The 16,537-nt window shown below is 33.4% G+C and overlaps 1 protein-coding gene and 1 long non-coding RNA gene across 8 annotated transcripts; both read right to left on the minus strand.

Moving 5' to 3' along the window:
• Positions 1-8,901: 8,901 nt before the first annotated feature.
• LOC130988209 (uncharacterized) lies at positions 8,902-10,822 on the minus strand. 7 transcript variants are annotated; one of them, XR_009090019.1, is made up of 4 exons: positions 10,393-10,822; positions 10,068-10,316; positions 9,708-9,786; positions 8,902-9,618 (listed from the first exon to the last, which is right to left on the minus strand). It is a non-coding gene; the product is annotated as an uncharacterized LOC130988209 (long non-coding RNA). The 7 variants fall into 7 exon arrangements; XR_009090015.1 differs by having other exon boundaries at positions 8,948-9,786; positions 10,393-10,590; positions 10,659-10,822; XR_009090018.1 differs by having other exon boundaries at positions 8,902-9,778.
• Positions 10,823-13,449: 2,627 nt separating this feature from the next.
• LOC130988210 (pelargonidin 3-O-(6-caffeoylglucoside) 5-O-(6-O-malonylglucoside) 4'''-malonyltransferase-like) lies at positions 13,450-15,006 on the minus strand. The gene has a single exon (XM_057911996.1). It carries the CDS (start codon positions 14,888-14,890, stop codon positions 13,598-13,600), a length of 1,293 nt encoding a protein of 430 aa, XP_057767979.1. The 5' UTR covers positions 14,891-15,006; the 3' UTR covers positions 13,450-13,597.
• Between the last annotated feature and the right edge of the window lie 1,531 nt (positions 15,007-16,537).

The raw sequence follows: 16,537 nt of genomic DNA on the forward strand, positions 1-16,537 counted from the left end.
ATGCATGGAGGCCTAAAGCTCATAAAGCCCATGAGGCCCATCTCTAAAGTCTATAAATAGAAGTGTTGGGTGCTCATAAATGATATCTTGGAGGAGGAAAAGGTTGAAGAGCGCAAGAATTCTCTCAAGTGTTACAAGTGGAAGAAGTGGATGATTCAAGTATTCTTCAAGCGTTCATCAAATCTTCAAGTGATCAAGAATTCCTTCAAAGCTTCAAGAGTTCAAGTGATCAAGAATTCCTTCAAAGCTTCAAGAGTTCAAGAATTCAAGACCTTCAAAGCTTCAAGAGTTCAAGAATTCAAGATCTTCAAATCTTCAAGTGATCAAGATCTTCAAATCTTTAAGTGATCAAGATCTTCAAATCTTCAAGCGATCAAGCATTCAAATCTTCAAGATCAAAAGCTTCAAGGCGTTCTTACAAAATTCTAAGGACGTTCTTCTCCAAATCAAATTAACTTCGACGTGCAATTCAAAATCATGGCTTGAAGCCCTTTGGATTTATCGTCATCAAATCAAATATTTCAAGAACCTTCGAGATTGTTCGGGAATCAAATGGAAGAGAAGAATCAGAGGATCAACTAGAGATTGCAACCCGCAAAACTCTATCAAATTATCTTTGTAACGCGCTTTTGTATTTTCTTAAATTGAAATACAAAAATTTGTTGTTACAGTATAACACCCTAATATGTTGATTACATTAAAATTCAAAGTCTTTTACTCCCTCCACTACAAGAAAAGAAGGGTATAACGACCAAGTTTAACGATCGAAAAAATCGGTCTTTAAAAAAGCGGGCTTAACGACCGAATATTTAATGGCAACGACCGATCTTGATTTTGTTTATTTATTTTTTATTTTTGCAATTTAACGACCGAAATAATCGGTCGTAAATTGGTGACACGCTTTCAACGACCGAATTTCGGTCGTAGACTAAATTTAAATATTTTTAAATTATTTTTAACGACCGATTTTCGGTCGTTGGTAATCTGAATTTTAAAAAAAATTAATAAATATATCAACGACCGATTTTTGGTCGTTAATAGTAAAATCGGTCGTTGCTGAACGGATTTACTTAGGGTTTGCTTTTCCTTTCCCCAATTTTTCCTTAGTCGATTTTTTAGACGATTTCCGCCTCCCTCCCCACCGATTTCCCCGTCGCTGTCGATTCTCGCCGTCCGACGACCCAGGCCGCCGCCTGCTTCCCTCCCCGACGAACGGCCACCTCCACCGACCTCGACGCCGTGCCCGCTGTGCCGTTGTCCGCCCGGTGCGCCGCTGCCGCTGCTTTTCGCCTGTCGCTGGAATTGCCTCGCCCTCGCCGCCGTAGGTAAGTGGTTGTGGTGTGTGTTTGGGTTGTTGTTTATAGAATTTAAGTTGTTTATTTTGAATCCCAGCCATCGCCCTCGCCGGACTGCCCCGCTGCCTCGCCGGAAACCTCTCTCTGTCGCCGGACCGTCCTTCCCCTTACCGAAATCCTCTATTTTCGGTTAGTAATGCTAACTTATGTAATGTAGGTTATTAATTTTAATTTTGGTTAATATATTTGCATGTTATTGAATAAATTGTGAATTTATATAGGTTAGGTTTTTCATAATTATACTTTATGAATTTATGTGAAATTGTTGTAGGTTTATGTGAATTTATATGAATTTATGTGAGTTTATGTGAAATTTTGTATGATTTAAGATGATTAGTTTAGGTTAAGCATGAGTTTATGTGGATTACTATATTGATTATGCATTATTAATGATTTATTTTTGTTATTTTTGATAGTGTAATATGGTCTTGATTAGTAGAACTTAGTTAATTAGATGCTCTTTGTTTTTAGAACTTAGTTAAATTTATCTTAGGATAGAAGTAAGTTAGTTTCAATAATTTAGTGATATTCTTAATTAGTAGTGACAATATATCATCTTTGAACTTAGTGAAGAACTTAGTTAAAATCTTAGTTAATATATCATCTTTTAGGTCTTACTTAGATATATATAGGTAGGTATATAAATTGATTTATAATTGTAAATTTGAATTTGTTTATTGTGTCGCCGGTGGGGGAGAGACGAATAACGTGTTATGATTATATGATTATTTATGTTGAGCATGTTTTAATTATAACTATTGCATGATTGTATCGTCGGTGGGGGAGAGGCGAATAGCCTGTTTTGATTATTTATGATTGTGATTATTGAAGTTTGGGCCGCCGGTGGGGGAGAGGCGGAGGCGGTAGCAATGACTACCGCCCTGGTTTTGTTGTTGGGTAAATAAACTATCTACCGTTAGTTTAACTATTTCAAATCTAGAATTGTACCTCTAGAATCCTAAGCATTGCTGCAACCCTCAGCTCATCGTCTCACTACCTGATCAACAAAGGTACGTTTTAAAATTTTTAAATAAATGATTTTATTTCAAGAAAGTGCGCGCAAAAGATTATCTTGTGAAATGCTTGAATGATTTCACATATGCAAAGAGATATTATTTATGCAAAGAAAGAATAATGTGATATTTGGACCAGAGAGTCCTTACAAGAAGCAAAGTATGTAATCATGATGGGACTCTCCGAGCCCACATGATCTATTTTCAGAAGAAGTATATTATGACGAGACTCTTTGAGCTCACATGGGCATGTTTGAAAGAGAAAAGATTTGTTGTTTATATTTTGATTCTATGAATCATTTATGATTAAAGATATGCTATGATTTTTTTTTTTTTAACTTCATGCATGTTGAGTAATACTTCAGATGTCATAAGTGACATTATTTGTCAACTCAGGTTATTTATGACCTTTTTGACTTCACAGTTATGAGTAGGTTGACTCAATAGTCAACTAAGCTATGAGCTTATAAGAGTATGCTTTACCTCATAGTTAGAGGTGCACTAGCTAATGCTACGACATGATTTCAATCCATATGGATTAGACTTTTGTCTAGAGAAGCCTTAGAATGATGAAAGTTAGAACCTTGATGAACATAGAATGCTCTCAGAATACCTATGATGCTTATAGAACAGAGAAACTTAGTTAGATCTAGCCTTGCGCTATTTTTGTTTGAATGCCATTGGTCCTTCTTTCTAGATAAACGAACAAAGCGAGAAATTCCACGAGCATTGGACTCCAATATACTTGCAAGAACAGTATGAAGAGAAGTTCCATAACTACATCAAGAAGCTATAGGATTTTCTCAGAGATTTCTTAGTAGATTTACGACACACATGATGAATGCATGCAAGGGAAGAGTATTAGACAAGCTTCCAGACCTTAAATAGAGGAATCTCCTCCGTTGGACACCAATTCTTTTATCGTAATCTGATTTTATCTAAGATAGGTAACTTAATATACTATCTCACGTAATCTATTATAGAAAACCAAACGATATAGTTTTATAAACCTTTGATCCAAATACAATTGCTCATTTTTATTGTGTTGCAAGAAAAATGATTATGTTGATTTCAGATTTTATCGGTTAAAAATAAATCAAATGTGCAGAACTCGGAAAAAAAAATTATAACATCCATCAGAATAACTCGGTAATAAATCAAACGTGGTTTCTTAAGGAAAATCCTAAATTAATTAACTCACTTTCTCTAGGAAATTGAGAGAACAGATGAAGTTTCTTGAAATAACCAAAACCAACATCAACAAAAATACGAAAATGGAGCAATCTCATAAACAATAGCAAGGGGCCAAGGGCACAATTGATATATTTGATCAATGATAACAGAGTTTAAATTTCGAAACTCAAAACTGGTCTCAAGTGCGAGGCAGGGGACCAGATCCCATGTTGTCCCCTCCATCGAGGCTCTCACTATAAGCCTAGTCTTCATCATCGTCAAACATGGTTGCTCCTGAACCTTCACCTGTTGACAATATGCCCAAAACATGAATACAAAAAGTTGGGGTCTGATCCATGATGGTGCACAAGGAAATTGATGAGGAATGATTTGGACAAACTAAGTCGACACACCAGAGAGTTTATACATGACCAAGTAAATCAGGCTAATGCTTGTTTACCATGCCGTTTGAAGCTTTTCCAGCCACTATTGAATTACAGTTCAACTCTGTGTGCTGTAATTACTAATTAAATCAAGAAAGCTTTTATAAATATGTTCCAAATAACATTAATGCCTATCCTAGATCTCAACAAATCGGTACCCTTTTCCTAAAAGATGTTTGCACAAATTTTAAATCAATATAAATCCACACATTCTTAGACGGATTATAAGACCAATTAAAATAAGTTCATTTAGATATCATTGGAAAATCTCATTCAGCAAGCAGAAATTACTCTAATATGATGCTAGAGCCCATAGATATTATGGTTTTCACAAGCTAACAATTACCAGCTAGAATTTTCACCATAAATCTATCGCTACTACGTGGAACTAACACAAATATTTTGATATTTGAAGGTATTACGAGAACGGAGGTCGACGACTTGAACTTTACTGTGAAGTACGACCACCACGATGTTGGGGAAAATATCAAAATTTGTGCAGTACCACCACGACTTGAACTTTACTGTGAAGTACGACCACCACGACTTGAACATTACAGTAAAGTTCAAGTCGTCGACCTCCGTTCTCGTAATACCTTCAAATATCAAAATATTTGTGTTAGTTCCACGTAGTAGCGATAGATTTATGGTGAAAATTCTACCTGGTAATTGTTAGCTTGTGAAAACCATAATATCTATGGGCTCTAGCATCATATTAGAGTAATTTCTACTTGCTTAATGGGATTTTCCAATGATATCTAAATGAACTTATTTTAATTGGTCTTATAATCCGTCTAAGAATGTGTGGATTTATATTGATTTAAAATTTGTGCAAACATCTTTTAGGAAAAGGGTACCGGTTTGTTGAGATCTAGGATAGGCATTAATGTTATTTGGAACATATTTATAAAAGCTTTCTTGATTTAATTAGTAATTACAGCACACAGAGTTGAACTGTAATTCAATAGTGGCTGGAAAAGCTTCAAACGGCATGGTAAACAAGCATTAGCCTGATTTACTTGGTCATGTATAAACTCTCTGGTGTGTCGACTTAGTTTGTCCAAATCATTCCTCATCAATTTCCTTGTGCACCATCATGGATCAGACCCCAACTTTTTGTATTCATGTTTTGGGCATATTGTCAACAGGTGAAGGTTCAGGAGCAACCATGTTTGACGATGATGAAGACTAGGCTTATAGTGAGAGCCTCGATGGAGGAGACAACATGGGATCTGGTCCCCTGCCTCGCACTTGAGACCAATTTTGAGTTTCGAAATTTAAACTCTGTTATCATTGATCAAATATATCAATTGTGCCCTTGGCCCCTTGCTATTGTTTATGAGATTGCTCCATTTTCGTATTTTTGTTGATGTTGGTTTTGGTTATTTCAAGAAACTTCATATGTTCTCTCAATTTCCTAGAGAAAGTGAGTTAATTAATTTAGGATTTTCCTTAAGAAACCACGTTTGATTTATTACCGAGTTCTTCTAGTGGATGTTATAAATTTTTTTTTTCGAGTTCTGCACATTTGATTTATTTTTAACCAATAAAATCTGAAATCAACATAATCATTTTTCTAGCAACACAATAAAAATGAGCATTTGTATTTGGATCAAAGGTTTATAACACTATATCGTTTGGTTTTCTATAATAGATTACGTGAGATAGTATATTAAGTTACCTATCTTAGATAAAGTCATATTACGATAAACGAATTGGTGTCCAACGGAGGAGATTCCTCTATTTAAGGTCTGGAAGCTTGGAGAAGAAGGCTAAGAAAGTTGAAAACGTTGCTTGTGCTTGAGCCCAAACTCGAGCCCATTGTAACTTACCAAATCCAAACTAATTCTTCTATCCTCAAGCTTTTGACGACTTGGTCTTCTTGCTTATTGGAACAAAGAATCCAATAACTATTGTAAAGGCAGTAAAAATACAATGAAAAATAAATTGTGGACATATAAATAATATTATACTACATGTTAATCAATAAATTTTAATCTAATGACCTTAAATACAATAGGATAGAATCCCTTCTAACCTATCAATATGTTAATATCGCAAAAGATAACCCAGCAGACATTGAACTAAGATGACTAATAAGTGTTCACTCAACACGAGGCTCCCACTTAAGATAAGAAAAAATAATTAAAATTAATTAGAGTTATAAAAATAACACTAATTAACAAAATCTTTAAAAAATATTTTAATAGCAAGCAAACAATCTTCCTCAATCATTTTGATGAGAACCAAATTATTCATGGAGTTGATAAATGAAAGTAAACCATTCCTGCAGCCCTCAACTTGGTTATCTTGTGCATATATAAATAACAGTAGATCATAAATTATAATGCAAAACTAGACATAAATAATTCAAACAATCTCTAAAACCTTATGTAGCTATATAAACATATAGCAATGCAAGATCTCTTCAATCGAAAATGTTGGTGGAAGGCTGGCAGTTTCAAAGCTCTCAACCCCAACGTCTCCTAATCTCGAAAGTTCGAGCCAACTAAGCTCGAGCGCAAGTGGAGCCGTTGAGGGAGAAAGCTTAGAGAAAGACAATCTTCCTAAACCGATTTCAATCATACTTTGAATTGTAATGACAATATCACAACAAAAATAGTTTTGGGAAAGGAAGAAATTGAGATCTTGTGTGTGTGTGGTTTTGAGCATGGGCATATGCATATTATATACAGTAGAAAGTTACGTTTGGGGGATTTTTTAATAAAATCCCACAAAATTTTGGTTAAAAGCTAGGAAATGAACGATGCAAGTTTGGGGGATTTTTTCAGGCAAATCAATGAAAATTGAGAGGAAATTACAAAGGAATTTAGCTTAGGTTTTTCTTTCTTAGCTTCCAAGCAGTACTAAGCAAAAAACAACTTTGTGACGTGGTGCACAGTTATATTTTCAATACAATATAATTCATTTTCATTTTACTATCAGAATTTGTTACTATTTTTTTCATTTTATATCAGAATTTGTTCCTATATTTTTTCTGCAGATTATTGTATTTTCTGCAAAGGGCTCCTTTGAATTATTTTTGTGATGCACACGAGAGAAAATAATGTGAGAAAATGCTACTAGTATCTATATAAAGTTTAATCATTAAAGAATTACGAAGTTTGGTCGATTTTTATTTTTTAATAGCCAAATGTAAATTAAGTACTTTTATTTAGATTCTTTTTAAATATAAATTTTAAAAAGGAACCTTTTCCCCAAAATGCTTTAACTGAAAAAAAAAATTAAATATTCAAAATAATTGAAAATATTAAGAAGTTCGTATCACGTTTTGTGTAGTGCTTCCGCCTGCATACATACAGTTACTTTTCCACTTTCGTAAGGTGTAAAGGTCCTGTTTGCATGTGAATTGTTTATTTAATTATATACTAGTATCCCCTCCCGTGTGATGGACGAGTTACTTTTCTATAATCTTTTTTAAAATTTAAAATTATGTAAAAAATATCAAAATATCACTATTTGTGTTAGATTAAATTTTATTTTATATAAAATAGTAGTATATAATAATAATATTATCAACTCAATTATTATATTAAATTTAATGAGTAGCATAAAGTAATAATTACATTATAAAGAAAAGTAAATTACGATAATGGTAACATGGTTTGAGATTTTTTATGTAAATGTTGTATGCACATATTACAATAATCTTTATATTTTATATCATATGTAACTAACAGTACAATAACTTATTATCATATAATTATTTAAACATATCAAAATTTAAAATTTAATTTAACCAATTTTATATGTAACTAATAGTAAAATAGAGAAATGTTATGCTACATACCTTACGTGAGCACCACTGATCATGATTAGCTCTCGTTAGCGTTATTTTTTTGTTTTAGGCATTTATTTGTATTCTAATACTTCATATATTGTTATTGAGATCATTAATTTTATAAATTACATAAAAATCAAATTAAGTTCGATTTGTTCATATTTCCTTTAACTTCAAATAATTAATAAAAGAATAAATTAGACTTTGATTTTTATTTAATTTATAAAATTAATGATCTCAATAACAATATATGAAGTATTAGAATAAAAATAAATGCCTAAAACAAAAAAGATAACGCTAAAGAGAGCTAACCATGAGTGGTGCTAATATAAGGAGCTCACATAAGGTATGTAGCATTTCATTTCTCTAGTAAAATAATAATTATATCATATAATTATTTCAGCTTTAATATCAAAATTTAATAATTAAATTGAATAAATTAATGTAAACCATATTTAAAGTTTCATTTTTAATATAAATAAATGTCAATCTAATAGTAAATTTAATTGAGAATAGATAATAAAAATACTTGTATAAATAACCAAATTTTTACTACAAAAACATCACCACAAATTAAATAAATTTAAACCGTATTAGAAATTTTATTTTTTAGGTATCTAACTAATTATTCTACTACAAAAATTATTATATATAATAATTAAAGATCTTGATTTTAATTAATTAAAATATATATTGAATATTTTTTTGACCAATTAAGATAGAGAAATTTGATGGAAAAAAATTATCATCATAATTGTAATTTGAGAGAGAGAGAGAGAGAGAGAATTAGTTTGAAACTTTTGAGTTCTATAAATTTTTTATTTTAAATTCATTTATACTATAGTATATGTCAAATTTAAGTTCACACCCTAATCTTTAAGTTGAGAAATATATATGAAATATTTTATCATAATCAAACTACCCAATTTTCAGAAATATTGAGAAAAAATAAACTTTCTTAGAGTGAAAAAGAAAATTGTTTACAGTAGGAAAGAGTGAAAACATAGGCATTATTGTAGTTTGAAAAAAGAAATACAGATATATTGAGACACTGCTAGAGAAATGAAATTATGCACATGTTTTTTTTTTTGGAATGTAATGAATCAACAAAAACATAAATGAATATTCTAATACTATTGATGGAGAAGACGAAAACACATAAACAACTGAAACATAAACATATAAACATAAAGGCTAAAAATAAAGAATCAAACAACTAAATGGTCCTATATATATAGACAGCAAGTCATCATTGATCAAATAAAAAACAAAGTTAATTAAACAATGGTGCGTAGAAGTATCAAATCCAGGCATGTTGTGGTTTTTGCGGTCGTCTTTGCGGATGAATCTTTTTCAATAGGGATGAGAGTTCATAACGGCAGCAATTTCTTCAACGGGAATTCCTTTAGTCTTAGGAAAGAAAAGGTAGATAAACATACCCATGGCCAAGATGAAGAAGGAAAATAATATGAAGAGACCAAATTTCATGAAGTAGAGCATTTTGAGGAAGCACTGGACGATGACTAAGGTGGGTATCATATTGACCGACACATTCACACTCTGCCATGCCGATCTAATCTCAAGCTGCAGTATCTTGTCGGCCACCAACCAGCCGAGCGAGCCCTTGTGATTAGGACACAATAACTCCAATCTTATTCACCTAACAAAACCAACGATGAAAAATATAGAGCATTAACAAAAAGCAGCATATTAGTGTCGACAAATGGAACATAGTAGGATTCATATTGTTATCATGCATATTACATCCACCAACTCCTTTGTGATAGTCCACAGTTAAGGTTTCAGTTTTCCATTTTCCATTGTCATAGCAACTCCTCACACACATGATTAATCCTCAAATCAGATCAATGAAACAAAAAAAATCACAATTGATAATGCACAAAAATTGCCACTAACTAACCATTTCATTCTGAGGATGCTCAAGAGGATCACCATAAACCTCAGTGGTATTAGTGAGAAGATACCCCACACCTATCCTCCTTGCAAGACCCAACATATGAAGGAAATCCATCATATTTGTCTTGTAATCACATGTCAGAACACACCATCTATTCAATCAAACTAAAACCATGCTAAAACACACAACACATCAATTCTTGCAAATTGAACAAACAAAAGCATGAAGATAAGCAAGCAAGCACACATAATCTCCGCAGTAGTAATCCTTGATCTAAGCTACCATTAAACTCAAAGATCTAACATTTAGCATCCCCAAGAAACCACAATGATATACTATATGATAGTCTGGATAGAGTTATACTTATAATGCACTGGCGAAGCAGGGCACGTCAAATGGTAGATCTGATCCACCTCCAACAAAATGGGTTCCACAACACCATGCCTAATGAGCTCAAACGTGTGATTCCCAAACAAATTCACCACATTCTCTTTCCTTGGGCAAATAAATTATCAACGGCGATGGACGATAAGCTTATCCACCAAATGACTCTCGAAGATGCCGCCGATGACGACAATTCTCTTCTTATGCCTCTGGCGGAAGTGCTCACACCTGACTAATTTCAGTTATAATCAACACGTCAACATTAAGATTCTGAAATCAAGTTAAAGAATTTAAGGAATCAAACCTCATCCCGTGGCTTTCAATGATGAAAAAAAGAGTGAAGTAAACATATTGAGATTAATGAATATCTTTGACAAATAAAGATGAACTTGTGTGCTTTCAATTTCCATCCTTCTCTAGCTCCTTCAATCTTTCCTCCAAAAGCTCATCCCAGTATCCGACGACCGAAGAAAATTCCAAGGACCTAATCTTTCTACAAAATCTTTGAGGGCATGAGACATTTAAGATCTAATACAAAATAGATACATATAAATTATTTGAGTATTTCACCAGCCTTCCAGTGCTTCGTTTTGGGAAATCTGATGTCGATGATGTAAGAGCATCGACGGTGGAACACAATGCGTGAATCTGTGGAGAGGTGGATGTGCGGAGTTTTAGCGGTGGTGGGGAGAGGGGACGGGAGGTAAAGGAGGGCTAAAAAAGAGTAGCCATTATTATATCTATACTATATTAAAACAGCAGTTTTCAATTAGAAATTGATTTCAAATCAATTTGAAATTGATTTGAATGGCAATTTTGATAATACTTTTAATATGAAGGTTAAAAAAAAATTATTAACACTACTAACTCATTTCACACGTTCACACTAATTCAACAAAATATATTAATTACTTAGAAAACACTATTCAAATATATTTATTCAATTTGATTTTCTTTTAAATTCATCAACTTTAATTTATAAAAAAATATTCAATATGGATGTTAAATTAAAGATAATGACGATATCTTTAATTTGATGTAAAAATTATAAAAAATAAATTTAAAACCAATAAGTTATTATAGTTTAAAGTCACCAAATTATTTTTTTCTCTCTCCTCTCTCTTCTCTCCTCTATCATCTCCTCTCTCATTTCTCATTTTTTAAAATTCACGGTTCTTTCATTCCTTTTTCCATATTTTTTTATTTTATTTTTTATGTTTTTACTATAGATCAGTATTTTTTATATTTTACTATTTATATTTTTATTATATCAGTTTAATGCAATTACAATGATGAAACTTATATTTGTTCATTTTAGAAATCTTTAGCTTAAAAATATTTTTTTAAAGGTCAACTTTATATTAATATAAATTTGTAGATAAATAACTAATATATAGTATATCTTAAAAATCGAATTTTTAAGCTTCAAAATTACTCATTGGAAAATCAGTAATTAGAGAACCATTATCGATTTTCTTTAAAAAATAAAAAATAAAAGTAAATTGAAGAGTTTAATTTTTTAGTAGCACATTTATTTAAATTTACTGAAATTGTATACATTTTATTTTGGAAAATGAACGACACATATCTCATGTTAAACCCTTTATTTTTTCACTTTCCAATTGAAAAAAAAAATGTATACATTGTAACTTTATTTTAAAATTTGAGCATAAACAAAATGACCTCATAAATATGCATTCGAAAACTATATTAAACTACAGTTATACTATATGTAAATAAATAGTTTTGTACATCTTAGAATATTATATGATCCATAATGATACTCATTATCATCTATACTTGCTTTTGATATTTCATAATTTATTTATTTATAAATTTATACACATTATCAATTAAATCAATTAATTGCTATTTCAATAATTGAAAATTCGAATGTTTTCAGATTGATATTTTTATTGAGATTATATTGTGAATAATTTATTTTTTATTGAGATCATTTATGTTTATATTTACTTATATATATATATATATATATATATATATATATATATTATGTTTAACATTTTTATTTATTTATTTAAATTATCGTTCAATTTCGATGATGGTCGTGCATCGCACGAGCGGGCACATACTAGTTACATGTATTCAAGAGATTGATCGAAAAAGAGATTGATCGGAAAAGAGATAGATTGAATTGGGAAAATTCTTGAATATAACAGAAATAGGAGATCGAGATAGTGGTTTATGTATCAATTGGGCCGATATTGTCTATATCTCGTAGATGGTAACATACAAGCTCATAAATTTTTTGGCAAGTCAATAACTTTAATATAACTTCATTCATATAAACATCATTAAATAGTGCGCACTTCAAATTCTAAGTTTAGAAAGTCCACCTGATCGTGATCCGACGACACAGGTAATTATGAACTATTGTTTCACTCTCTTTTTGTATTTGACCTTCTATGAAGTGAACTGAATTGATGTGGACTTATGGATAATTTGTGTTTTGGATGGATGTAGTATAAGAGATGGGATTTAAAATTCTGCAGAATGGGGAAAAATGAAATACCGAAGGTCACCAAATTAATAATGGTTTGAGTCGGTTGTGAAGTAGCTAACTTAAAAATGATGAGCTACGTGGTGTTCTGAGAAGCTAATTTGCCTTAATAAGCTTAACTAATCAATTAAATCTAAGTAGAAATAAATTGCTTCACTAATAATATAAATATTGGGCTTGGGCCTCTTTCACATTCAAATAAAATTGTTGGCCAAAATATGCTAATTTTTCTTTTAAACAAAACTGAGTCTATAATCCTTAATTCCTTAGTAATATTGTAATTGTGGGACTATTACAAGTGACCTCCTAAGAAGTTTCTCAAGAAACGTGCCTGTAAAGATAAAATACACTAGAAAAGACTCGTGTTGGTCTGTGAAGACAGGCCTCAAGTTTGGAACCGAGCTATTACATTGACTTGCCGATTGTTGAAGACATTAACAACGCATCGCTGAAGTTGGATTGCTCTTGAAAGAAATATTAGGATGAATCCATTTTCCGTGAAAACAAATTAATGGACTGATAATTTTTTTGGATAGAGTAAGATGTATAAAGATAATTAAAAGAGATGATAGTTGATAAGGCGAATAGAAAAAATAAAAAACTCGCAAAGAAAATGAAAACTTACTACTAATTTATCTCCAAAAGCAACCACGTCGTTTAATAAAAGAGTAACGACGTGCAAAATCAGATTAATTAAATTGCCACGTCGTTTAATATGCACGCCGCGTCATAAATTAAATTCCATGTCGAGTACGAGTTCACCAGAACTTGTCGCTAAATGCAAAATTATATTAGTAAAAAATAAATGCAATATTTTTTTAAACAAATGCGCGCAAGATGTGAAAACAAAAATAGTTTAGGAATTCAAGAGCCATTACCCAAACTAAAAATATTGCACAAACTTTCAAATCAATAAAACATAAAAATGGAATGACTAACAATTATTGAATCTCAGTCCCATATAAAACAGTAACAAAAGCTAGCTTTGTCACATTAATTTTGTAAACATTTTAATCCCTTCGTTATCCAGGAACAATGACATTTCATTTGACTTCAAATGCACCCACGCCTCAATTTCACCATCCCCTCCGGTCTCCGTTAACACCACCATATTTTCGACGGCGACCGCTCCGATGGTCGCCCACACTGGCTTCCCCCATCCGAAATCAGTCTTAGAGAATTCAAACTTGCTCCAGTCGCTACACCAGATCACGTTCTCCTCATCGCTCAACGACTTCGCCAGCGCATTCATCGCCGGCACCACCACTATCTCATTCAGCCCGCCCGCACCTGCAGACAGTATTCTCGAGCAATCCGACGTCGTTTTGTCGATGGCCTCTCCTAATACGCCCACCAACCCTCCAACGCTCATTCTCTCAGCCTCCGCAGCAGACATGCTTCGAGTCACCGATTGTACTGCAAAATTTCCACAAGCATCCTTCTGCAGAGGCGGCACTGTCCTCTTCCTCACGTTGAAAGCCTGCACGACGAGGCACGGCCTCGACTGCCCGTGCCTCGCCCGATCCAGGTCAATCAAGGCTTTGGCTATTAGGGCACACGCCGCGCGCACTCTCGTGATATACGGGTCGCTTTCCTCTCGCCTGAGTTCGTATCTCAGGCGAGTTATCGCTTCTGCAGTAAACAAAAACCTCTTCGTGCAGATGCTGATGTTCTTCATCTCCGACTTATCCGTAGTGGGAGTGCAATCCAGATCACCGCGGGGAAGCAACGACGGCGAGTCGAAACTCGGTGTGATCGCAGTTTCTCCGGCGGCGCTGTGATCCGACCAGGCTTGAACGAATGTCTCCAGAGATGATCCGTCGAATATCCTGTGCGCGATGCCGATGCCGACGGCGAGGCCGCCGCACTTGAAGCGCGTGGCTTGGACGGAGAGCAGCGGGCAGGCGGCGGACTCGTCGAGCTGGTAGAACTGCCGCGAGAAGAGGTGGTTGAGCTGATCAGGCTCCATTGCCCTAATTAGATCCATGGATTCGACGTCGGTGGCTTCCGCTTCGATGAACTCGGCTCCCTCGTCGCTGCAGTCGACCACGTGATCGGTCTTGATGTATCTTCCGGCGAGAGGGTAGAATCGCGGCAGAATTTCTCCGAGCGATTCTTCGAGACGGCGGATTCGTTTGGATGCGGAGGTGTAGAAGAGAAGGATGCGAACGTTCATGGGCGGGGAGAACTCATCGGTGAAGGAGATGCTGTATTGGTTGAGGTGTTGAGGAGTTTGGGTGGTAGGTTTGATTAGCTTCCTGCTAATTAAGTTTATCTTCATCTTGATCAATGCTAATTTGTGTTACGCCAAATGCACTCGTCTCGTTTCGGTTATATTGGAAAACATGATTGATGCGTTTAATTAATTAGTGAATAAAAAAGTATGTGGTTGTTTCATGCATGTGAATGATATATGTTAATTAGAAAGTGGACAAAAATAACAAGGAATCCCCACAGCTTGATCCCATCTATTGTTATTAAAACAAACTTTGCAAAGGAGACAGAATAAGAGTCAAGACAAATGACAAAGGAATAATTGGTCTATATCATAAAAATATATTTTTATTAGTTGAGTGGAGAAAGGGTCCCACTTTTTAAGAAAAAATGTATTTTTATTAATTGAGTGGAGAAATGATCCCACTTTTTTGTAAAGAATCTTTGACTTTTTTGATTAAATAATGAATAAAAACTTACCAAAAATAGGTAGGCCTTGTTTTTGTGGACGGACCAAAAAGACAAGTAGGCCTTGAATTGGTGGACGGAGGGAGTATTTTTTTAAGGTTAGCAGAGTTTTATGTTTACAACTTTCACTGATTCCTATAAAATGTCTTGAACTTTTATTTCCTCCAAAAAAATAATGAACTTTCAATTTTTTTTATAAAATGTTTCGCTATATAAAATTCGGTGATAAAAAGATGACTTATCTCGCCGAATGAAATAGTTGAAACCCCATATTAGGAACCATCATTATTGAAAAACGCTAAAAGTTTGAGGGTTTCTTTGTCATCTTTCTGTCATCATATTTTGTATAGTGGGTCATTTTATGGAAAAAATTGAAAATTCAAAAAAAATTGGGAGAAAATGAAAATTCTGGACATTTTATGAAAAACACTGAAAATTGGGGACATAAAACACCATTAACTCATTTTTTTTTATTTACATGTGCAGTTGAAAGAATAATGAATAAAAAATTTCTCTAGTATTTTATATTTGATATTCTTTCTGTCCCATTTATAATTGGAGCTGGCATAATCGGCCCAATCCGTTTGAGTTTAGGGCTGAATTTAGCTTGATAAATTAGAGGCCTAAAAAACTCTGACCTAGCCCGCTGACCTAACTTGGTTTCGAGGCTAATTAGTTTCAAGTACATTTTAGGCCCCCTTGTATTTATATTTGAATTCATCTTACTAGGTGCGGCGTGATTAGGACATGAATTTTGATTGAATTATTCAAGTTAGCATTCAAGTCGAAGTTGAAGTTCAAGTTCAAGTTAAAATTTTCAGGTGTGAGATTAATTTATTTAAATACATGTTGTGGTTATTTATTATTCATTTTAATAATATGTGTTTACTGTATGTGTTATGACGTATATTTTGAGGATATCGCTAGGGGCCCGTAAATAGGGTCCAGGACTTCACCGTCCTTGGATTGCCACAATGCAATTTGAGGTTTATTTTGAGGATGTCGCCAAGGGCCCGTTAATAGGGTCTAGGACTTCATAGTCCTTGGATTGCCACAGTGCGAATATTGAGGATATATATGAAGTGACCGTATGTTTTACCGTTTTATTAATGTGGACAATTATTGCATGATATCCCACACTGAGTATACTTAATTTGTATGCTCATCCCATTATTAACATTTCAAGTAATTGCAGCTGGAGACGCGTGGAAGGTCGAATGGCGGCCTAAAGTCATTTTGAAAATAG

This window comes from Salvia miltiorrhiza, chromosome 6 (genome assembly GCF_028751815.1).
Source record: "Salvia miltiorrhiza cultivar Shanhuang (shh) chromosome 6, IMPLAD_Smil_shh, whole genome shotgun sequence".
In the NCBI taxonomy this organism is placed as follows: domain Eukaryota; kingdom Viridiplantae; phylum Streptophyta; class Magnoliopsida; order Lamiales; family Lamiaceae; genus Salvia; species Salvia miltiorrhiza.

What these genes read in the sequence shown, in the direction of transcription:
- LOC130988210 (XM_057911996.1), bottom strand. Translation starts at nt 14,890, where the DNA reads ATGAAGATAAACTTAATTAGCAGGAAGCTAATCAAACCTACCACCCAA.